Genomic DNA, 23,883 nt, shown 5'->3' with positions numbered 1-23,883 from the left:
CGGGGGCTGGATCCGGCCCAATCACCTTCTCAATCCGGCCCACAGACAGTTCGGGAATCAGCGTGTTTTTATATGAGTAGAATGTGTCCTTTTATTTAAAATGCATCTCTGGGTTATTTGTGGGGCATATAAATTTGTTCACCCCCCCCCAAATATAGTCCGGCCCCCCACAAGGTCTGAGGGACAGTGGATTGGCCCCCTGCTGAAAAAGTTTGCTGAACCCTGGCGTAAGTCCAAGGATCTGTAAATCAACGGTGCGACACCAGAAAGTACAAAAACAGCATTTTTTTTTTAATTCTGATTGCCAAATTATTTAAGGCAGGTATAAAAATGAAAGCATTCAATATACATTTTACATAAAATAAACTAGATTACAGCATAAAACAAGTAACCAGGCAATGGCATTAAAGTCTCTCTTCTAAAACGGGATAATTGTAAACATTAAAAAAAAGACTGCAGGACTATTCAAGTAATAGAACAATCACAGACGTCTTCTGGTATGCAGGCTATTGGGTTATTTGCCATTCAAGATTATAAAAAGGACATTTCATTATTCACAGGTGCTCATTATTTCCCCATTTAAAATCCTGTACATTATGTACAACACAGTTTTTGTGGTACTGGCAACCCCATGCCTTCCGAATGTATATTCTTCACAATACACAATTACAATGAGACAGTTAATACAGTAACATTTTACACTGATGCATCTTAATAGGAGATACCAAATAGACATCTAAATTGTACCAAAGTGTCGTCGTCGTCGTCACAGTTAACCTCTATTGAGGGTTGTGGGCAATATTAGAAGGGTATGCAAAGTTCAGGCACACAGATACGCAACGTTAGTTATTTACAATTAAAAAAGCCAAAGGAAGGAAAAGAAGAAACAAACAACCTTTTGTGGTTAACGTTTTCCAAACAAGACAATACACTTCTTTTCATTTACTTTGTGGTTTACAACTTAGCAGCAGGCTCTCTGTGTGAGCCTGATTACCGATACAAAAAGTAAAGAATATATATATATATATATATATATATATTTATATATATATTTATATTTATATAAGCATATATATATAAAAAAACAGAAGTCTAAATACAGCAACATTTGTTACTCTGTGATAAAAATCTGCAATTTACAAAAATGAAATGACTGGTTTTTGCCTGCCATTAAGGCATTTCAAATTAACACCATGGAACTGATGTCTGTAATAAAGCGCTTTTTCTTCTTCATGTGATCCAGTCACATGACGATGCACATTTCCAAAATTATCATTCTCTGAAAAAGAAAAGAAAGGCAGGGATTATTTCAGAACAATGCAGTCTCATTAATTTATGTCAACAATCTCAGTAAACGAGAGAGGGGGAGGGCCACGAATTATCTTATAGCAGCACTGGATAGTCTGGGTCATTAAAAGCTGCACCGAATTAACTTGCATTTAATTATATATAAGGTTTCCATTTCCTTTGAAAGGTTGAAAAGTAATCCTATTTAAAAGCAGATAAATAATTTACAAAGAAATGCACGTCACATGCTATGAGAAAGCGCTGCTACCCGTTTTCTACTAACACATGGCTTCTTACAAATATCAGAAGACATCAGAAAGAGATGCACATTTGGTTTAAAGAAGGGTGCGCACAAACACACACACAAATAGTCTGCAAATTCTAAATGACTCGCTTTGACATGATGGGCAATATACCATATTGGTCCGAGGCTGATCCCTTAAAATTGGGTTACAGGCTGAAAATCGCTGCGGTTGGTAGAATTGTAACTCTGAGCCAATTTAAGCCTTTGATCTTGCAAGCCCGCAAAAGTTACCGTACAATTGCTAAAATCGCAAATCACTATTCAATTGCTACAATCGCAAATCACTATTCAATTGCTACAATCGCAAATTGGCAAAAGAACATTTTTTTGCTCCGTTTTGCCGTTTGTCTCTTCCAGCAGCGATACCGTAAAGGCCATTTGTGTAAGGTTGCGAATTTAAGTCGCGCGTTTAACTTCTCACGGTCGGAATTGGGGGGGGGGGGAAGTGCGGCTTCTATTTGGGCCAATGCGGTATGTATACATATTTCAAGGGAACATGGTCTGGTTCAGCGATCAATTATCTACGCGACGGAATCAGCTCCACGTAAAACGTTATCGTGAGTAGAGTAACGCTGCTATTAACCAAAGAAAGCACCTTGCCATTAAGAAGTCTATGTAGACCTCCACCCTCAAAACACAGCGGTTCGCTTCCCCTCCTCCCTATTAAGATGCCTGTTACGCGTATAATTTCGAGGTTTACAGGATATTTACCTCCGTTGTGCAGGAAACATACCAGATGCAGAAGCTTGAGCCGCGACCTGCTGAGTGGCGACAAGGGCAGCAGAGGTCAGCCCTGGAGGAAAAGGTGAAAACAGTGTATCTCAATAGATGGATCTCCTCCACTGGTTTTAACAAGACATGAAATCGCAACAGCTCCACCGCGCTCTGTGCAGAAGGCATACATAATAATTGCAGGCAAGCAGAAGGAGGAAAACCTGCCTGCCTCCTTTAGCCAGCATGCCTTCTTCCGATTCCACCTAATAGGCATTTTGTAAGGGGAAGAAGGCATTCCACCTTATTGTATTCTTTTCCAAGTGCCGCACTGCGTGGTGCTAAATGGCTTGTATGAATTCCTGAATAGGAAGCTCAGTAGAAATAATAGGCACCGGGAAACAACAAGAATCAAAAGTCACAGTGAGTTGCGGCGACGGCATGGTAGCTACTCAGAACATAATACTTTCATAATAGCTATCATTTTAACGTTTTTCCTTTTGAATGCACATAATGTATCCCATAAGGCGTACGGAGCCATTGAATTGCATTCTGAAACAGTCAGGACTTCCAAGAAAGAAAGGAACTGCGAAGGCGCCAAGTGAACATAATGAATTAATGCCATTTGTGCTGCAAACACGACAGTGGCTCTTTTCTGTATAGGGGAAGAATCTCCTTTTAATATTGCTAGACGACAGGGGCAGCAGGGGGGAAAAAAGCTCGCTTGTGTAGCTTACTGTGAACCCATCTGCGGCTCCATTAACAGGGAGTCGAGGACTTCTCTAAATAAACACAGTCCTAATTTGGGAGCTGGGAGAATGTTAAGACTGCTATGTCCTTTTTTAACGCGCAAGCATTCCAAAAGCATACTTCAGTGGTACAGTATTTGCTTTATATGCAGAAGCTCCTAGGTTCAATCTTTGAGATCTCTATGTGCATTCAAAATCTTCACTCTGTATCACACTCTTTATATCGCTTGCACAAGGTGATTGGCAGAAAATGCCCCCCTCCCCAAGCAAAGCAAAACATCCTTTGGCTGTCTCTTCTCAGTTTAATGTTAAGTTCATGCTGAAATCTGAAGTACCCATAATAGGTAACCTTCTACATCAGGGAATCTGACAATTTTTTTCAAATAGTCATGCAAAAAATAAATAAATAAGGAAATTTAATTTAATCTGTAATGGTAAAGTTACCCCTGACCATTAGGTCCAGTCGTGGACAACTCTGGGGTTGTGGCGCTCATCTTGCTCTATAGGCTGAGGGAACTGGCGTTTGTCCAGACAGCTTCCGGGTCATGTGGCCAGCATGACTAAGTCGCTTCTGGCGAACCAGATCAGCCCACAGAAACGCCGTTTACCTTCCCGCCGGAGCGGTACCTATTTATCTACTTGCACTTGACGTGCTTTCAAACTGCCAGGTGGGCAGATGTTGGGACCGAACAAAAGGAGCTCACCCCATTGCGGGGATTCAAACCACCGACCTTCTGATCGGCAAGCTCTAGGCTCTGTGGTTTAGACCACAGCACCACCCGCGTCCATCCCTCTCCATAGACATGTCTTATTCCTAAAAGCATGGGAAAATGTTGTACTTGCATGTATTGCTAAACCATGTTTTGCTGTTATGAGGACGAGTGCCATAGAGCCTTAGTGTTGTGTATTTCCCCCTCCTCCCCTTGGTTCAGCTTTGGGGAGGCATTCAGAAACCTTTTCTTCCATTTTAGACCAGTTGCTGCTTCCCCATATATTTAAAACTGGACAAACTGTAGTCAGATTTAACTATAATCAATGGAAACAAACCAACTCGCTCACCATGAGGGACTGAAGCTTGCTTTCATTAACCAGTCTAGATCAGGGTTTCCTAAACTTGGGTCTTCAGCAGCTTTCGGACTACAACTCCCATCAACCTTAGCTGTCAGGACCAGTGGTCAGGGGTGATGGGAATTGTAGTTCAAAATCAGCTGGAGACCCAACTTTGGAAAACCCTGGTAGATGAACCACATTTTAAAGCTCAGACATAATCTTTAGAATGGAAGCTTCTTAATCTCCTCCTTGCAGTTACACTGGAGGTGGAGAGGGGGACTTTCGGCTTCTGATCTCCTTGCAGTGCACAGCAGGAAAGGGGCTGGAGTGTGGATTGTTGCCAGGGTAGTATTACTACACTGTGGTTCAGTGCTCCGTGCGATCCAAGTCAGTTAAGTTCAGCCACTTTAATGATTCCAAACAGGAAGATGCAGCTCACCTTGAAACGGGTCGTATTGACCAGGAATTAGTGGGTAGCCCATTCCGACATGGGTGTGGTGATGGGTATGAAGATGCCGTTGACTAAAAGGGGAGTGTCGATCTCGTTCCCTCTCCGCTTCCCTTTCGCGCTCAGATGTAGATTTCTCTACAGGCTGGAAACAAAAAGGCACCCCAAAAGTAAGCTCTTCGCTTGCGGATGCAGAAGATCACATTCTGATGGTTTGAGGGATTCTCTCTGACTCAGCCTGTATCTGCATTTCAGCAGATTTCATTTCTCACTAGGCACGCTGCTGCCTCCGTTGGTCTGGGAGGCTTTTAAAAAACTGCTTTAATTGAAGGTTAGGGTAAGTGGCTTTTGTTTCCGCAATTACAATGCGGCCTGCCTTATTTAAAAACACACAATTGTTTTACGCTTGGATAGGGAAACTGGAAAAAAAAATGTTTGGAAGAGAATCCCAACTGGTATGCGCGTGTATGTTCTAGTTAGCTTAAACTCTATGCTGTACCTTGGGAAGGGTAAGTAAATTAATTACCCAGTTCAAACAGAAACAATATAGAATTTAAAATTAACCTCCCTGCCTCCTTAACTTTATCTTATTATTAGTTTCAAAATAAGAAGTTACTGTTATAATGCAACATATAGGGTCTGGACTGCACATTAACCCCAGAGTTAAAAAACAAACTATGGTTTAATTTGAATGTGCTTTGGTGCACGTTGCTGATAAAGTTCTTGTACTCCTTCCCTGTTCCTGACGTGCCAATACGTAATAAGCCAGACTCTGGCTTGTGGTGCTGGCTGAATCTGGATTTGTTTCTCTCTGAACAAACCAGCTATCTTAGCTTATTGGAGGAAACAACTCTTAAGCTCAGGTCTGACTGTTGTGACAAGGCAGATTCTGGCTTTTTTTCTTGGTGGTGTAGCAATAGCAGCGGTGAGGGAGGAGCACAGAAAGGACTTTTCAGCAGGGCACACCAATATAGAATTATAGAGTTGGAAGGGACGCTGAGGAACATCTAGTCCATGGGTAGGCAAACTAAGGCCCGGGGGCCGGATCCGGCCCAATTGCCTTCTAAATCCGGCCCGTGGATGGTCCGGGAATCATCATGTTTTACATGAGTAGAATGTGTCCTTTTATTTAAAATGCATCTCTGGGTTATTTGTGGGGCCTGCCTGGTGTTTTTACATGAGTAGAATGGGTTATTTGTGGGGCATAGGAATTCGTTCATTTCCCCCCTCCAAAATATAGTCCAGCCCCCCACAAGGTCTGAGGGACAGTGGATGGCCCCCTGCTGAAAAAGTTTGCTGATCCCTGATCTAGTCCAACCCCCAACAATGCAGAAATATGCAGCTGTCCCATACGGAGGTCGAACCTGCAACCTTGGCGTTATCGGCACCACATTCCAACCAACTGAGCTCTCCAGGCTTGTTATAGTTTGCTTTTAACGATGTGCAAACTGGGCCATGGAGCCAACTATCCGTACATCTGAATTTCTACCCAAATCAGTGCACTTTGGGCTATAAAGATGCTTTGCGGAAAACCAGACGATCCATACCCGTCATTTTTTTTATTTATAACAGGAAGCGGCTTAGAAGCATATTTTGGCTTTAGGCAGTATATAACTAAATAAAACAAAATAAAAAATGGTCTCCCATTTGCACAGCTACAGTATAATTGACCGGTCAAGGAGGCATCCAACGTCCATGGACATTGTCTCATGCACTTTATTTTATGATACTGTGCATGCATACTGGGAACCATGGGCTTCAGCGATGTTTCTAGCAGGGGTTCTGAAGGAGCAAGCTTTGGGGGTCATATAGGAAGACCCGGTGGGCTTAACAAATAAGGTACTTGAATTAGTACATATAGAACCCTGCTGAAACCCCAGCCCTGTTTCAGAAGTATACCACCGGTGTGTCCTCTCTTCCCCCAAATCCTGACTATCCCCAAGGTGTACAAATCATAACAAGAGATGTCTTACAGCAGGAGACTTGCTGCGATACTGGTTGGCGTGTTGCTGAAGCAAATCCAGTGCTTTCGATTCAGTGGTAGATTTTACACCGATAGTAGGGCTGGTATTGACTTTTTCCACCTCTTCTCTTCCGGACATCTTTCCATAAACAGGATAATGAAATCCCGGCGACAGATAGGCCCCTGCAGATAAATAATAAATGCCGTATCACGTTACTGTTTACATTTGGGGGCAGGCCACTCCAAATGCATCCAATTCAGATTACCAAAGTTGCACCCGTGCGCTTTGATCTCCTGCCCCGCCCCAGCTAATTCAGCCTAATGAACGAGAGGTTATAAAGTAGGTTGAGCTTAGAGCCATTTCAAACATTTATGGGTCCTTCTTAAGTGAAAGGAATAGGAACTATAATGATTCTGACAGTAAGTGCTTAGGATATTTTTATAGGCAATAAACTATCTGTCAGTGTAATGGCCGCAGCCGAATGACACGGGATGTGGAAACTGTTATCTGGGAATGTTGACAGTTCATAAAAAAGTAACAGCTTGTGTTAAATCTATTTCGCTCCTAGAACTTTGCAAAACAAATGTCATCTGTGAAGCTTCTAATTCTCCTTCGCTGCTAACAGGCACTGTCAAAATAGATAAAGCTACGGCCCAGTTAATGTCTGTCTAGCAGCATTGAGTACACACCTGGGTAGCTGTGCATGAGAACGGGAGACACAGCGCGGTACGCAGGGTGATTTGGATCATACATCTGGGGGTAAGGGTAAGCGTGCAAGTACTGTATGTACGACTGGTGCTGAGTCATTGGAGAGGAAACCGCCACTCTGGCGCCCCGGGATTCCTTCCAATTCACAGGAGTCTTTCGATCATCATTTTTGATCTTGTTCTCCTCCAGTGATTGGGAATCGGAACGCTTGATCTCCTTAGGCTCCTCTTTAATGCTGTTTAATGAGACAGGAATGCTGGAGAAGGAGGCTTCCTTGTTAGGTGTTTTTCTGGGGCTATCTTCTTTTAACTTTTTTTCACGTTCCAGCTCCTCCGCTTTCTGCTGATCAAGATATTTTGGCTGATATACATAATGATGCCATGTTCTCGTGTCTGGGTCCTGATACGGGCAGGGGAGAAAAAAAATGTTCACCATTTATATTGTTAAAGAGGAATCTTCATAGCCACATTAATCCACAAAATGGGGGGCAACAGCAACAGAGAAAATAGAAACTGGCCACAACCCAGAGAACTGCTTTAGGCCTTTATTTCCCTGAACAGCAGACCCTCAACCATGTCACATACTGCTTTTGAGATTCCCGTAAGTCACAAAAGCAGTTTGTTGTGCAGTGCAGGACAGCACTTTTTGAGAAACCAAAGTCCTACCTGCCGTAACAATAAGACATTTTGAGAATTTTTGAAGCCAACAGGGGGAAATATAGAAAAAAACTGAAATATATTCAACAATAAATCAAACACTGCTGTAACACTGGAAATGCATTACAGTGGCTCTCAAAATTAATCTGTTCAATTCCCGAAACCATTCGAAAACCAAGGCGCGGCTTCCGATTGGCTGCAGGAGCTTCCTACACTCAAGCGGAAGCCACGTCGGACATTCGGCTTCCGCAAAACGTTCGCAAACCAGAACACTCACTTCTGGGCTTGCGGCATTTGGGAGCCGCTTGAGTACCAAGGTACCACTGTATATGGCACTTGGCAGATACAACTGTATAGTTTGGTATTTTTAAGACATTCATTAATATAAGTGCCGTAATTTGATCCAAGCAATACTTGCAAAGATACCCCATGTTACAGACTGAGCTGCAAGCCACTGCTCCCTACTTAAGACAAGGATAAAGGTAAAGGTACCCCTGACCCTTTGGTCCAGTCACGGATGACTCTGGGGTTGGGCGCTCATCTCCCTCTACAGGCCAAGGGAGTTGGCGTTTGTCCACAGACAGCTTCTGGGTCATGTTGCCAGTGTGACTAACCAGAGAAGTGCATGGAAATGCCGTTTACCTTCCCGCCGGAGTGGTACCTATTTATCTACTTGTACTTTGACGTGCTTTCGAACTGCTAGGTGTGCAGAAGCTGGGACCGAACAACGGGAGCTCACCCTGTTGTGGGGATTCGAACCTCTGACCTTCCGATCGGCAAGTCCTAGGCTCTGTGGTTTAGACCACAGTGCCACCCGTGTCCCCAAGACAAGGATACCCTTAAGGAAAAGCCAATGCATTCTTTTATTTTTAAAAAAGGAAGACAACATTTACACAAATGCGCTTCCACAGTAAGTCTCAGTTTCTGCCAGTTGGGAAAAGAAAGTTTAAAATAGAAAGAGTCGACCCTGAAGTAAATACAAGGTTTTATTTGGCGGGCTTAGACAGACTGGCTGGGAGTCAAAGATCTGTATGACTGGTTCTGCACACCCAAGAAGGCTTTTGCTTTTCGCATAACAGCTACCGCTCTTGCTTCATGGCAACCCTCCTGAACTCTCTTTTTTTTTAGAAAGAGAAAAGGCTGAGAAAATGAAACATCCTTATACTGTAATATAATTAAGGAGCAACGATACATTTGGAGGCTCATTTATCTCCAACAGTATTTCATCATTACCTTTGCTAACCTGGTGTCTTCCAGATGTTCTGGACTATAACTCCAATAGGAGCCAACTCCTAAGGACAGAGGTCCCTTCGCCCCGCCCCCCATAAAACACATGCAAAGCCCCCTCCAGGTAAGCGTGCACAGGGCTGCGGCCTAAACTGATGCCAAAACCCTTTTCACCACCAATTATGAACGATCTAGGCTTGCCATCGTTTGCATTTCAAAAAGGCTCACCTGCTTAAACCTTGTAGTGGGATCTACTCCCGTCTGTTTCATAGAATCCATAACCGATTTCATTTCCACCGCCTCCTTTATAAGCTGGTGATTTTCCATTTGCTTTGCTTTGAAGCTATCCGACTGAATCTGTTGCTGATGATTGGGAAGAAGCTGCGATTTGCTTGTCTCCTCCGTTTTATTAGGGACCAATGACCCTATTTTAGAGTTATTTTTACTGGCCTCGGGAGTCGGCGGCGCTTTGGAGATAGTAGCAGAGGGGATGTTTTTCAGCTTATCGTCTTTCCCCAGGTCTTTGAGGGGGAGTTCGTTTTTCCTTTCACACTCTCTCCCAGCAGTTTGCGCCATTTTCTGCTCCGCCAGTCTCTGGTCCTCGTAATATTTCTCATACTGCTGCCTGTAAGCTGGGTTCGAAGCCATCAGGGACTTTTGGTCCATGTACAGCCCATAGGCATACTGGCCGTAGTAAAGTGACTGGGCAAGTGCAGGGTGCCTCTGAGTTATGACCGACTGGTGCTGAGGTTGTAAATTAGTGGGACTGGCTTCGCTTTTCTTGCACTCAGCCGGCTCGGCCTTGTCTTTCTTCTCAGCCTCTTCCTCCGCCTCCTTTTTGATCTTCATTCCCGGTGCGTTATTGCCGTTCCCAGCCGCAGGGGCGCCGACCTGCCCAGAGTGCATGTAACTTGGAGAATAGTATGGATCATAACCGTGGTAATAGGGAGAATGGGGCTCTTTCACCTGGGGTGGCTGCACCGGGGCGGAGGAATGCCCTTTGACAACGCTGTCCTTGTTAGAAATAATATCCGAAGGGGAGCTGGCCTTGGATCTCATCCCCTCTGACCGGCTGTCGGAACCACCATCGTCGGCCGCGTCCGAGATATCGGAGTAAGCCGGGCTGTTGGTTTTAGCAGCGGCGCCCTCTGCCCCGTTCTGCGTCAGCACATGCAGCGGTGCGATGGACTGTCCGTTCACCAAGGTGCTGCATTCCATCCTGGAGGCACTGCCTATCGAAGGGCTGGGGGCGTTGTCCGTGAAGGTGTAAACCTTATCCGCTTCGGCCTTGATGCTTGCCATCCTGCTCTCTTGGGACTCCGACAGCCCGTTCGCCAGCACCTCACTCTTGCTGAGATGCTCCTTTAAAAAATGCCCGGCGATCTCTTTCCCGGGCCCCTTGGTGTCCTCCAACTTCCCTAGCTTCAGCTCCATTTTGGGGCTCAGGCTCTCCTTGCTCTCTTTGTCCTTCAGCTTCCTCTTCTCCTTCTTCTTCTTGTCCTTGAGTAACGTGAGGGCCGGGTTGACGGTGCTCGGCTCCCCCATGATGGTGGGCTTTGGTTGAATAGGTTTCAGCGGAGGGCTCTTTGGTGTCGCCTGCACAACAGTCGTCGTCAGCGAGGGCAATCCTGGCATGGTGCCGGTAGTGGTGGTTGTAAAGGCTGCCGTCGGTATAGCTATTAACTGAGGCGGGGTTGGAGCTGGAGCTGGGGCAATGGGCCGGGCAGTTTTCAGCTTGGACAGGTTCTTCTCCACTTTGCAGTTGCTGCCTTTCTTGCCCTTTTCTTTCTCTCCCCCATTCTTCTTGTCTATAAGCCCTTCAGCCTCCAGTTTGGGCATTTCGGCCGCCAAACTGCCATCTGCCACTGAGCAGTTCTCCAACGTCACGGTCATGTTGGAAATGACCGGCAGGCTGTTGAGTTCGCTGTTCAAGCCCCTCTTTTTGCCAGAGTTCTTGCCGTTGCTTGCTTGCTCCCTTTTCCCCTTGGGCGTCCCGGGGGTGCTGAGGGGGCAGGGAGACACGGGTGCTTTCAGCTGATCAAAATGAGAGAAACTTGTGCTTGGCTCGTTGCATTCCAATGCCACGTTGCTGAGGGCCTCCTCGCAGTCGGAGATTTTGTCTTCGCTGTCAGGCTCAAATTCCAGTTTGTTTTCCGGGTCCAAGTGTGCATGAGCCTGGTGGTACCTTAACCCATTGATGTGCTTGTATTTTTTGTTGCAGTTGGGATGGGGGCAATCAATCAAAACTGGAGAAGAGCAGCCTTGGTCCAAAAAAGCAGTCTCTGGCTTGCCCTGGGGAGTGGTTGGAGTGCTTCTAGAATTGGTACGGACACGCTTCCCAGATTTATTGTCCTCTGAGCTGGAGTTCAAATCCAGCTCCATGGGTGGCTTATTTTTCCTTTTATTGGTGGACAAGGGGCTGACTTTGACATCCTCTATGGAACAATTTGGGGGTGTCCTGCGGCCACTGGAATTAAGGCTGCCCCTCCTTCCTTTTCCATTGGCACCACCTCTGTTCTTGCCCTGCAGTCCCCTGGACTCTGTGAAGCTCACATCCGCCCCTGGCGCAGTCGCCGCCGCGGTGGACCGTGCTCGCTTCCCCCGGCCCCGGCCTCCTCGCATTTCCAGGTCGCTTGTTGGCGATTCACAAAACCTGCGTAAATAAAACGAGATGTCAGAATTGAGCGGGCACGAGAGGGAAGGGCAAAACAGACTCAGACCATCGTAAACAATGGACTACTAAGCGCATATCAAATCAGCACGCAGGCCAAAAAGAAACACCCTTAGTAGTCCTTAGAAAGAAAATAAATCTTAATGAAATTACCTTTAAAAGATAGATATAGGAACAAGCTGTGCATGTCTGGGGGGTGATTTTAATTATGTACATTTATACCCTGCTTCTTGGCCAGAAAAAGAGCAAGCCCCATTAACAATAAAACAAGACTAAAATGCAAAAAGCATAATGAAATCAAGAAACAAATAACCAGTCAGAACAATGTAATGGAGCATAAAAAGTCAAGCTCTAATAAAAGTTAGGTGTCCTAAGGGGGGGCGTGTGCATTGGAGGGGGTTGTTCCTAAATTACCTTTGCAATCCCTCACAACCATATAACTCTCTGAACAGCAAGCAAGGCAGTGGAGAAGGCCCTCTTGCTGGTTGCCACCCAAGACATCCCAGAAGGTAGAGTACCTACACCAGGCCCTTTCCTACAGTTCTTAAGGCGCAAGAGGAAGTCCTTTAGTATTATCCTTGTTTCAATGCCAGAATAACAGTTTCCCCTCGATACCTACATTCTACTGCGCCTAACAGAGAATTTGTGTTTCTTATGCATGGTTTCAGTTACACGGAATTGTTTTTTAATTAATCCCTGCCCAGTTTTCATGCCAGATATTGGAGGGGAAAGCAGAGAAAAACCAGACTCAGCATGTCTCCTTACCTAGGAGGAGCCCAGTCGTGTTTTGTGCAATCAAGCAGTGTTCCAACGTATGTTTTATTCCGCCATGTAACATTTACTACTAGGACACCTGTGGACGAGAGAGAGAAACAAAAATGATCACAGTCAGAACAACATCTTTTTGAACCTTGCTTAAAAATGGGGGAAAGGGTGGGGTGGGCAGAGAGCAGCATTTCTTATTTGATTTGAAAGGCTGCGGTTTACAAGCTTCCTCCTTTTTTTATTTATTTCAGTGACCTCCAATTAAAACCCACAGGAGTGTCTCTGGGTGTGCATGTGCGTGCAAAAGGCTCAGAAAGAGAATAATCAAGATACAGCTGCGAGGAGGAAATGGTTTTTGCTATGTCCCGCTGTAAAAAGGCAACAGTCACCTCTTAATTTTGCTATTATTGCACATAATTGCTTTTGTTTGGCTTTCAGCTTGCATAAATGGAGCGCCAGTAACTAGTGCTTGAAGCAGGAGGTGGCTGGTGAAGAATCTGCTTTGTCTTCAAAAAATACAATGTTGACTTTATTTATTTGAAATAACACACTACAATGTAGCATTAAATACAGACAAGCTCTATGTATTATTTAGAAGCTGATACTGGGCGCCCTTCATTCATCTTAACCACAATCTAAACACAATCATCCCCCCACAAAAAAAAGAACATATGGGGGGTGTTTTTTAAACGTTGTGCCTTTCTAAAGCTTCATATGTTCTTTTTATAGGGAAAAGACACAAACTGAAAATCTGAGGGCTAATAAATCCTCTTCTGCAGTCATTAAGCAGAAAAGGGGGAGGGCCTGGGTTTTTCTCCAGCACCGATCACACAAATAAAGACGATTTACAAGAACTGTGATAGTGAGCAATGACACCATTAATTCATTAGACATGGTACAGACGTACACATAACAGTCATTTCTGTTTTCGGAGCATTAAAACCCGTGATCAAAAAAGCCTGAAGCAACGATACCATTTAGCTGCAAAGAAATTCTTTCTAAATATTTAACACCAATTGCCAAGTCTGAATGAGCTTTTTCAACTCCCCCTCACAATACACCTTTGTGTCTCCTAGCTCCAATTCCGGCTTTTTTTTAACTGGTGAAATAATAAGCAAATAAATAAATAATGAAACTGCACCTTGTGTTTCCAGCTTGTCGGCTCACTTTACGTCACCAGTGCGATTTCTAATTTTGCATTCAACCTTTCCCCAGACTCCTACACCAATGTAAAGAAAACATGTAACCTGCAACTTATTTCCTCAGGGCCCTTTTAACAGCAGGAAAGTATTTTGAAATGCTATTAGCTAAAGTACTAGGGAAGAAGGGATTTCCTTTAAGCATTTCCAACAGCGTATCAAGGAGGGGGGAAAAAGATGGTTCCCTGCATGGTTTTAGCTTGTTATTGTTAAACGACGGCAGAGTGTACAAATTCTGACTTCAGTCTATTTAAAAAAAACAGAAAAAGCCTAACTCCAGATACATAAGATAAAATCCTTTGCTAAGGTATGACTAACAGCAATTAAAATGAAATGTGTTTCTGTGCTTTGAGGTTTTTTTTATTTTTGTGCTTTCAGCAAATTTCACAGCTGGGAAAACACATTTCATCCCTACCACTCCCCCCCCCCCTTTTAAAGCACCCGATAAAACTATGAGAAAAAAAGTGGTCTGTTTTTCTCATCATTTGCTCTCTAGGGCACCGTGTGGGGTGTCAGAGACCTTTCCAACTGCTTAAAATTCTCCAGCATGTCATCTATATTTACAGCACTGGAATATATTTGTATTGCCAGAAGGTTAGCGCTTTTTCAGCTTCAGATGCAATAGGCTGAATCACTTTGTTCCCAAAGTCTCTGATGTAGCACAAATGTATAATTAAAATTGCTTGAAAGGGAAACATGAAAGAAACAACAAGCCCTCCATTCTTGGAGTAATAAAATTAAAAACAGGAAAAGTCTGCACAGACACTTAACATTTGTCTGCAGTGAAAGGCTTTTGTTATTGCCTTCCCCTAAGGGCTTCATATTTCCAGCAAACGCCGGCTCTGGATTGGCCGGCCCGCACTGGGAACGCTGCCGCCTGATTGGCTGGGCTGAGCACTGCAGCACAGGCCACAAAAAAGCGAGATTCAAAGGGAAATAGTGATGTAACACGAGAGTCCTTGCAAGGAGCAGCAGGGCGAGGGGGATGGGATGGGATGGGATGGGATGGGATGGGATGGGATGGGATGGGAAGGGAAGGGAAGGGAAGGGAAGGGAGAGAGAGAGAGAGAGAGAGAGAGAGAGAGAGAGAGAGAGAGAGAGAGCGCCAGGGATAAGCTGAGCGGCTTTGATTCCTGCTTCTGTACTCATGCTCTGGTTTGTTTGCTCTAACTAGGCTTGTCAACATGATGAAAGGTTGCTGCCTGCTAAACTGCTCTGCGTCCATATACACAAGCAAATGAAGAGAGCGTGCAAGCTGCTCTTCAGATCACACAAGGAAAAAGCCAAAAATAAGGGCACTTGCAAAATGTAGCAAGGAGGCATTAAGCTGGGCGCTGATGTAAACAAAACCTGCTCCTTTTCCCTTATGGGGCATCCAAGAGCCCGTATAGAGTCCTTAAGTGGGTTCCCTATCGGTAGGAGAAAATAACAGAGGCCAACCAGAGAATATTGAGAAGCAAAGCAGCTAGGAGGCCTGATCTTTATTCAACTGTTGCAACAGGGTCCTCACTCACCACATGCAGGAGGGAGGAGGAACCCAGAACCACAGTGTGGTTTGCACATAAGGTGTACAAGCCCTTATATAGACTTTGGAAATTGCCCACCTTGTAGCTCAAGACCAACCCCAAAAACATCATACATACATCACAGAAGGAGGCGGTCTACAGCAGAAATCCTGTCTGCCAGGACACCTGACAATGGCCAGTGATTGCTTACTTGGACAGCCCAGCCATTCTTTTGTATGGTAAACCCTTTAACTCCTGAATCCAGGTCACAGGCTCACCCTATTCATACACAAAGGTGCCCTAAAGACAGGTAAGCAAAAGATAAATGGAGAGGCCTTCCCATTTCCTTCCTCCTTGCAGAGAAACATTTGAAGTCAATTTGGGAGAGTCAAAATGGTTTCAGGACTGTTCTCCTGCACTATTATAGACACTTGGTTTACAAACTTATGTATGTGTTTGCCTTGTAAATCTATGAACATTTAATTTGTATATGTGGGACCTTCTTATAACAGCGCAAAGCAGGGAACAGCCTGGTCAACGGTGGTTAAACGAAAGCCAAGTCTGAAATCAGCGAGTTATTCAAATCTATGGCAGCTATTTCTGGACGCGGTTAGCAAAGGCCGGGTAATTTTACACCCTGAATATGTGCAGCTTCACCAAGGAAACAGATATTACACTGACCGTAACGGTTAATGAACGGTTTTGTGGATGTGGAACACCACCTAACATGGAGATAGGTCAAGGAACGATCTAGCCCTCTACTGCAAATGTGATATGGCAGCAGCTCTCTGCAGTCCCTCAGGGTTTATTTAGTGCCCTTAACTGGGTAAGTCGAGGCTGGGATGAGTGTTCAGACCCCTGGCCGCTCACTTGTGGGGTGCCTCAGGGTTCTGTCCTCTCCCCCATGCTTTTCAACATCTACATGCAGCCGCTGGGAGCGATCATCAGGAGGTTTGGGCTGGGTGTTCATCAGTATGCAGATGATACCCAGCTCTACCTCTCTTTTAAATCAGAACCAGTGAAGGCGGTAAAGGTCCTGTGTGAGTGTCTGGAGGCGGTTGGAGGATGGATGGCGGCTAACAGATTGAGGTTGAATCCTGACAAGACAGAAGTACTGTTTTTGGGGGACAGGAGGCGGGCAGGTGTGGAGGATTCCCTGGTCCTGAATGCGGTAACTGTGCCCCTGAAGGACCAGGTGCGCAGCCTGGGAGTCATTTTGGACTCACAGCTGTCCATGGAGGCACAGGTCAAATCTGTATCCAGGGCAGCTGTTTACCAGCTCCATCTGGTACGTAGGCTGAGACCCTATCTGCCTGCGGACTGTCTCGCCAGAGTGGTACATGCTCTGGTTATCTCCCGCTTGGACTACTGCAATGCGCTCTACGTGGGGCTACCTTTGAAGGTGACCCGGAAACTACAACTAATACAGAATGCGGCAGCTAGACTGGTGACTGGGAGCGGCCGCCGAGACCATATAACACCGGTCTTGAAAGACCTACATTGGCTCCCAGTACGTTTCCGAGCACAATTCAAAGTGTTGGTGCTGACCTTTAAAGCCCTAAATGGCCTCGGTCCAGTATATCTGAAGGAGCGTCTCCTCCCCCATCGTTCTGCCCGGACACTGAGGTCCAGCTCCGAGGGCCTTCTGGCGGTTCCCTCACTGCGAGAGGCCAAGTTGCAGGGAACCAGGCAGAGGGCCTTCTCGGTGGTGGCGCCCGCCCTGTGGAATGCCCTCCCATCGGATGTCAAGGCGATGGACAACTACCTGACATTCAGAAGACATCTGAAGGCAGCCCTGTTCAGGGAAGTTTTTAATATGTGACATTTTAGTGTATTTTTTATCTCTGTTGGAAGCCGCCCAGAGTGGCTGGGGAAACCCAGCCAGATGGGCGGGGTACAAATAATAAATTATTATTATTATTATTATTATTATTATTATCAATGCTCAGAACTGCACTCTGGCAAGGAGCCTTTGCTCAGAAGTGCAGAATGGGCAGCACAGTTGATGCCAGGAACCACAGCTGTGGGGTGTAACTCCATATAGTTAGTGTGAAATGTTTCAGGGTGGTTTTATGCATGCTAGGGGAATCTTTCATTCCCTGGGACTGAAAGATGGTATTTAACTCTGAGTAGGCTTACTAAGAAGGGACGCGGGTGGCGCTGTGGGTTAAACCACAGAGCCTAGGACTTGCCAATCAGAAGGCCGGCGGTTCAAATCCCCACGACGGGGTGAGCTCCTGTTGCTCGGTCCCTGCTCCTGCCAACCCAGCAGTTCGAAAGCACGTCAAAATGCAAGCAGATAAATAGGTACCGCTCCAGCGGGAAGGTAAATGGCGTTTCCGTGTGCTGCTCTGGTTCACCAGAAACGGCTTAGTCATGCTGGCCACATGACCCAGAAGCTGTACGCCGGCTCCCCCAGCCAATAAAGCGCGATGAGCGCCACAACCCCAGAGTCGGCCACGACTGGACCTAATGGTCAGGGGTCCCTTTACCTTTACCTAGGCTTGCTAAGATGTATAAGTCTGAAGGGGAAATGTGTGTGCGTCCTACGGAGCGAAGACGCCATAGCCCCGCGACCCTCTCCCGGCTGGAGAGGTGACACGCGGCTATGGCAGGAGCCTCTCCTCTGCGCCTTTCCGCTGCTCCCTGACCTGCTCTTTGGGGCGGCTGGTGGGCTTCCCCTGCCAGCCCCAAAGAGCAGGTCGAAAGGAACCTGAAGCCTGGAGAGTGAGAGGGGTCGGTGCACACCGACCCCTCTCGCTCTCCAGGCTTCCAAGGTAGCCGCCTGAACGGCACCTTGTTTTAGAGCGGGAAAACAAGAGGGGGGAAATTCTCCCCCTCTCTGCACAGCGCCTCCTGCCGCTTTGCTGAAGGGGCGCTGGGCAGAGAGGGGGAGAATTTTTTTCTTGTGCTCCCCCCTCTAAAACAAGGTGCGTCCTATTGTCCGGTGCGTCCTATGGTGCGAAAAATACGGTAAGTGCTGGAGATGCAAAGAGGTGGAGGGAATGTTCTTTCACATGTGGTACACTTGTAAAAAGGTAAAAGAGTACTGGGAAATGATCCATAAATAATTGGGGGAGGGGAATGTTTAAAACTACTCCCCCTCCCCCAAAAAACAGAGTCCTTTCTGTTGGGGATAATTAAGACTGAAATTCCCAGGCGTCAGAAAAGGTTATTTATGTATGCTACTACTGTGGCCTGTGTTTTATTAGCCCCCAAATGGAAAACAAGCAAGGTCCCAACTAAAGAAGAATGGCAACTTAAGTTGACAGAATATGCACAACTCAAAGACTTAACTTATAGAATAAGAGAACAAGAAGAACATGTGTTTAAAGAAGACTGAAAAACGTTTATTGGCTATATGGGGGGAAATTGTGTACAGCTGAAAACGCTGGCAGCATTAAGATAAATTCAACAGTGTAAAAAAGTTTTGATGGATGCAATAATGGAATACTGAATGGTATAGTTTTTGTAAAATATGCAGGGATTTATTATATGTAAAATGAACCATGGAAAGAGAAGATGGGAAGTCATTGATATGTTAAGGATGTAAAATGAGTATTCTAAATTGTAAAACAGAAAATTTAATAAAAATTATACAAAGAAAGAAAGAAAAAGATCCCCTTCCATGTCTGCTCTCAAAGCAGAGTTGCTTCTATATAGTATTTACATGTTGGAAACATTCTCAAGGCCAGTTTACACAATCCAGAAATGTAATATGTCTGGTGGAAAATAGGACATGTGGCTTTCATGCACAAGGCAATATGTGACATAAACACTAAGTGCATAGTCCACAATACTTAATCTTAAAGAAGAAGAAGTAGTAGGAGGAAACCACACAAACTTGTGCTATAGATGCCTGACCATACCCACCTCCACACAATATATTTAAAGAACATTGCTTTCCCCCAAAGAATCCCGGAAAGAGTAGTTTATACCTCAAAAAACTACAATTTCCAGAAACCTAAATATACAATTGTACCTTGGTTTACGAACTTAATCCATTCCGGAAGTCCGTTCTTAAACCGAGCCGTGCTTTCCCTAATGAGGCCTCCCACTGCCAGTGCCCTTCCACCGTTCAGATTCCACTCTTAGACTGAGGGAAAGTTCTCAATCAAAGACACTATTTCCGGTTTTGCAGAGTTTGTAAACCAAATCGTTCTTAAACCGGACTGTTCTTAAACCGAGGTACCACTGTACTAGAGTTATCATGATTCTGTGGGGGGAGCCGTGTGCTTTAAATGAGTTAAATGTGCTTTAAATGTATGTTGTGGATGTGACTTATATGTGTTTAATGTCCGTGGCAAACATTACCTAGTATGAGTGGTGAAGGTTTTTATGACCACTAGTCCACTACAGGTATTGTATATCATCTCCAGGTGATCAACTATCAGACTATACACAATTCGCCAGCACAAGCCTCAGAGGCCGCCACCACCACCCTTTGCCTTGTAAGCACTGAAGCTAGACTTCATTATAGGGTATGGTTGTCTTGATGGATATTTGGATTTTTTTCAAAAAGCTTAGTGTATCCCCAAAAGTTAAATGGTTCCCCACTAATCACAAGGAGAAGCATTTGGAAGTGAATGTAAATAAGCACATTACTACAAAGCAGGAACAACAACAACATTTAGTAAGAGGCATTAATAACAGAAGTGCTAGTGTAAACAGACTCTATGTTTTTCTGTTGCTGCTACAATGGACAGTGTCTCTTAAAGTAGTTAAATATATCGGAAATACTCTTCAGGAACGGGAAAAGTAGTTTCACATTTGAGAGAAAAATTTCAATCAACACCAGATTTTGATCTTCAAAGTTCACTTCCACTTGTTTTTGGTGCTTTAAAGGCACGGGGAGCAATTATTTTTCAAGTACCATTCCCCCCCCCTTTATGATTGACTAAAAAAACCTTATCCAGGTTTTATTTCAGGAAAATTGCATCTGTAAGAGACACATTCGTTCTTTCATTACATAAAAAAAAGTAACTAAAATCATAGAAGTACTCGATAGGGGGAACAAAGACAAAGATGATGGCTATTTTCCTTCTGCTTTAGAAGAAAACTGGAGGAGGATTGATTCATTGCCTGATCCACATCTGCTTTCCCCTCTTCAGTCATAGGAATGTTTTCTGAGAGCAAGCAATGAAGTCAGAGTGTTTAATTCAGCAAACCCACCACAGAAATGGGTCAAGCGAATAAACGGCTTCACCAGGAAGCATGCAACTGGAAAGACAACAGCGGTAGATGGAAATGGATATAATGAAAACACAGTCTTGGTTCCCTTCTGCCTTATACGCTCTATGGCTTAAGAAATATTGTGGTCTTGTTTACTGATAGCTTAACATGGGAGTAAAGAACTTCCCTGCCACCGTTATCAAAATCAGACCCTGGAAACAGAAGATGACTGATCGAGTGTGGTGATTGATGAAAAGATGGCACCCCCACCCCCTTTATAATAAAACAAACACGAGAGATGGGTGCTGTAGTTCTTGAGAAAGGAAGCAGTTGTCCCTCAAAGCAAAAGCTCTCAAATACTGGTGGCGTTGACATTTCCTTCCTCATTTTAAGGAGTTGCAAGAGTTTATGAGGCTCAGAGGATAGATGCTTGTCCTTGACATCAATCTTTCTTTCTCGCAGCTGGTTTTCAGCCCTGTGCCATGATTGAAAAGCCCTCAAATTCCGCCACGCTCCAGAAACAGAAATTGGGAGGTGGCAACATGCATGTGAACTCTGCTCTCAATGACTCCCAATGAACTCTATGGGACAAAGTAAATGGATTACAATCTGGGGCCACAGTCTCTTAGCCCAGATATTGGGTTGTTGAGCTCCTACACCCCAGTCTCCCAAAGGGCACTCAATTGCTTTCTCTCGCATAATGTGAATAACTAGTCCTAAGTGGGATATAAAGCACAGCACTTGGGAGACAATTCTCCAGTGGGAGCCTTACTATCATACCTCCTGACACTGGGCAGCCCAAGCACCTACAGATCAGTGTTAGAAAGTCAGATATATAGGTAAAGGTAAAGGGACCCCTGACCATTAGGTCCAGTTGTGGCTGACTCTGGGGTTGCGGCGCTCATCTCGCGTTATTGGCCGAGGGAGCCAGCGTACAGCTTCTGGGTCATGTGGCCAGCATGACTAAGCCGCTTCTAGAAAACCAGAGCAGCGCATGGAAACGCCGTTTACTTTCCCGCCAGAGCGGTACCTATTTATCTACTTGCACTTTGACGTGCTTTCGAACTGCTACGTGGACAGGAGCAGGGAGCGAGCAACGGGAGCTCATCCTGTCATGGGGATTGAAACCGCCAACCTTCTGATTGGCAACTCCTAGGCTCTGTGGTTTACTCCACAGCGCCACCCGCGTCCCCCACAGATATATAAGCCAGGTGCTAAATGGCACTTTAAACCTGGGTTGCAGTTGCCACAACAGAATGCCTATTTGCCAGGGAGTTGGAATAGACCAGGCATGTCCAATTCCCAAGAGACTGCAATCTGCTCCCACATTAAAAAAGCTGACAGTGATCTACCCAATGGATTGACCAGAGTTGTTGAGTTGTTGTTGTTTTTTTTTGGGGGGGGGACCTTCACCAAAGCTGTTGAGCTGGGGGGGGGGCGGTCGACCACGGACGCCCAACGATTGACCAGTAGACATGTTGGACATGCCTGGAATAGACAATCTTCAGGGTTCCTTCCAATGCTACAATTCCATGATCTTAACTACATTGCTTGATTGTAGCTTCTTCTGTGGGCATCTTTTTTTATATATGTCAAAACCTTTTCATAACATATAAAAAACTGCATGGGCATGAGTTGGCTACCAAGCAGCTGTGATGATGTCACTGGCACTACTAAATAGGTGATCATGACAGCCAGATAGCAAGGAAACCCAGCCAGATGGGTGGGGTATAAATAATAATAATAAATAATAAATTATTATTATTACTACTACTACTATTACTATTACACAAGAGCATTGATAATGCTAGCAGAGGGGGAGGTGGTTTAAGATCTGAACTCAATGTATATCCCAGATGCTCCTAATTACACAAGCACATTTGTAAAATAAAAAATATGTTCAACACAGCATATGGATAACCTATTGCCACGGGCTCATTCCCTATACTATATAAAGGGATTAGCTGTACTTGTGAAAAGCTTCACACCCAATCACCCATGGCAGAAATATGATGGTGATGTGAAGTATAACCCCATTATCATGAGAGCATGACTCCACTTGGGAAAAACTGCTTCACTTATCTGAGACAAAGCCTTTACATTTTAATTATTATTCTCCATTTATCACATGTATAAAGGTAAAGGGGACCCCTGACCATTAGGTCCAGTCGTGACCGACTCTGGGGTTGCGGCGCTCATCTCACTTTATTGGCCGAGGGAGTACAGCTTGGCTGGCGTACAGCTTCCGGGTCATGTGGCCAGCATGACTAAGCTGCTTCTGCCGAACCAGAGCAGCGCACAGAAACGCCATTTACCTTCCCACCGGAGCAGTACCTATTTATCTCCTTGCACTTTGACGTGCTTTTGAACTGCTACGTGGACAGGAGCAGGGAGCGAGCAACGGGAGCTCATCCTGTCATGGGGATTGAAACCGCCAACCTTCTGATTGGCAACTCCTAGGCTCTGTGGTTTACTCCACAGCGCCACCCGCGTCCCCCACAGATATATAAGCCAGGTGCTAAATGGCACTTTAAACCTGGGTTGCAGTTGCCACAACAGAATGCCTATTTGCCAGGGAGTTGGAATAGACCAGGCATGTCCAATTCCCAAGAGACTGCAATCTGCTCCCACATTAAAAAAGCTGACAGTGATCTACCCAATGGATTGACCAGAGTTGTTGAGTTGTTGTTGTTTTTTTTTGGGGGGGGGACCTTCACCAAAGCTGTTGAGCTGGGGGGGGGGCGGTCGACCACGGACGCCCAACGATTGACCAGTAGACATGTTGGACATGCCTGGAATAGACAATCTTCAGGGTTCCTTCCAATGCTACAATTCCATGATCTTAACTACATTGCTTGATTGTAGCTTCTTCTGTGGGCATCTTTTTTTATATATGTCAAAACCTTTTCATAACATATAAAAAACTGCATGGGCATGAGTTGGCTACCAAGCAGCTGTGATGATGTCACTGGCACTACTAAATAGGTGATCATGACAGCCAGATAGCAAGGAAACCCAGCCAGATGGGTGGGGTATAAATAATAATAATAAATAATAAATTATTATTATTACTACTACTACTATTACTATTACACAAGAGCATTGATAATGCTAGCAGAGGGGGAGGTGGTTTAAGATCTGAACTCAATGTATATCCCAGATGCTCCTAATTACACAAGCACATTTGTAAAATAAAAAATATGTTCAACACAGCATATGGATAACCTATTGCCACGGGCTCATTCCCTATACTATATAAAGGGATTAGCTGTACTTGTGAAAAGCTTCACACCCAATCACCCATGGCAGAAATATGATGGTGATGTGAAGTATAACCCCATTATCATGAGAGCATGACTCCACTTGGGAAAAACTGCTTCACTTATCTGAGACAAAGCCTTTACATTTTAATTATTATTCTCCATTTATCACATGTATAAAGGTAAAGGGGACCCCTGACCATTAGG

The 23,883-nt window shown here is 45.0% G+C and overlaps 1 protein-coding gene across 4 annotated transcripts in view; it reads right to left on the bottom strand.

The window, feature by feature from the left end:
- Nucleotides 1–265: 265 nt before the first annotated feature.
- Nucleotides 266–23,883, bottom strand: part of ZNF608 (zinc finger protein 608) — a gene marked incomplete at its 3' end in the record, with an annotated part of 130,374 nt that continues 106,756 nt past the window's right edge. For 3 of the 4 annotated variants that reach the window (XM_081880307.1, XM_081880306.1, XM_081880309.1), the window contains 7 exons: nucleotides 12,541–12,628; nucleotides 9,333–11,757; nucleotides 7,203–7,620; nucleotides 6,523–6,695; nucleotides 4,541–4,694; nucleotides 2,303–2,384; nucleotides 266–1,279 (listed from right to left, as the gene is read on the bottom strand). In XM_081880307.1, coding sequence (XP_081736433.1) covers nucleotides 1,273–1,279; nucleotides 2,303–2,384; nucleotides 4,541–4,694; nucleotides 6,523–6,695; nucleotides 7,203–7,620; nucleotides 9,333–11,757; nucleotides 12,541–12,628 — 3,347 coding nt within the window. Of the gene's footprint in view, nucleotides 1,280–2,298; nucleotides 2,385–4,540; nucleotides 4,695–6,522; nucleotides 6,696–7,202; nucleotides 7,621–9,332; nucleotides 11,758–12,540; nucleotides 12,629–23,883 lie in introns of those variants that run through there. The other variant, XM_081880308.1, reaches the window with a different exon arrangement.

This window comes from Podarcis erhardii, assembly GCF_964252035.2.
Source record: "Podarcis erhardii genome assembly, chromosome: 11".
Classification (NCBI taxonomy): domain Eukaryota; kingdom Metazoa; phylum Chordata; class Lepidosauria; order Squamata; family Lacertidae; genus Podarcis; species Podarcis erhardii.
Note: the sequence above shows the minus strand (reverse complement) of the source record. Positions and strands in the feature narration are given on the sequence as shown.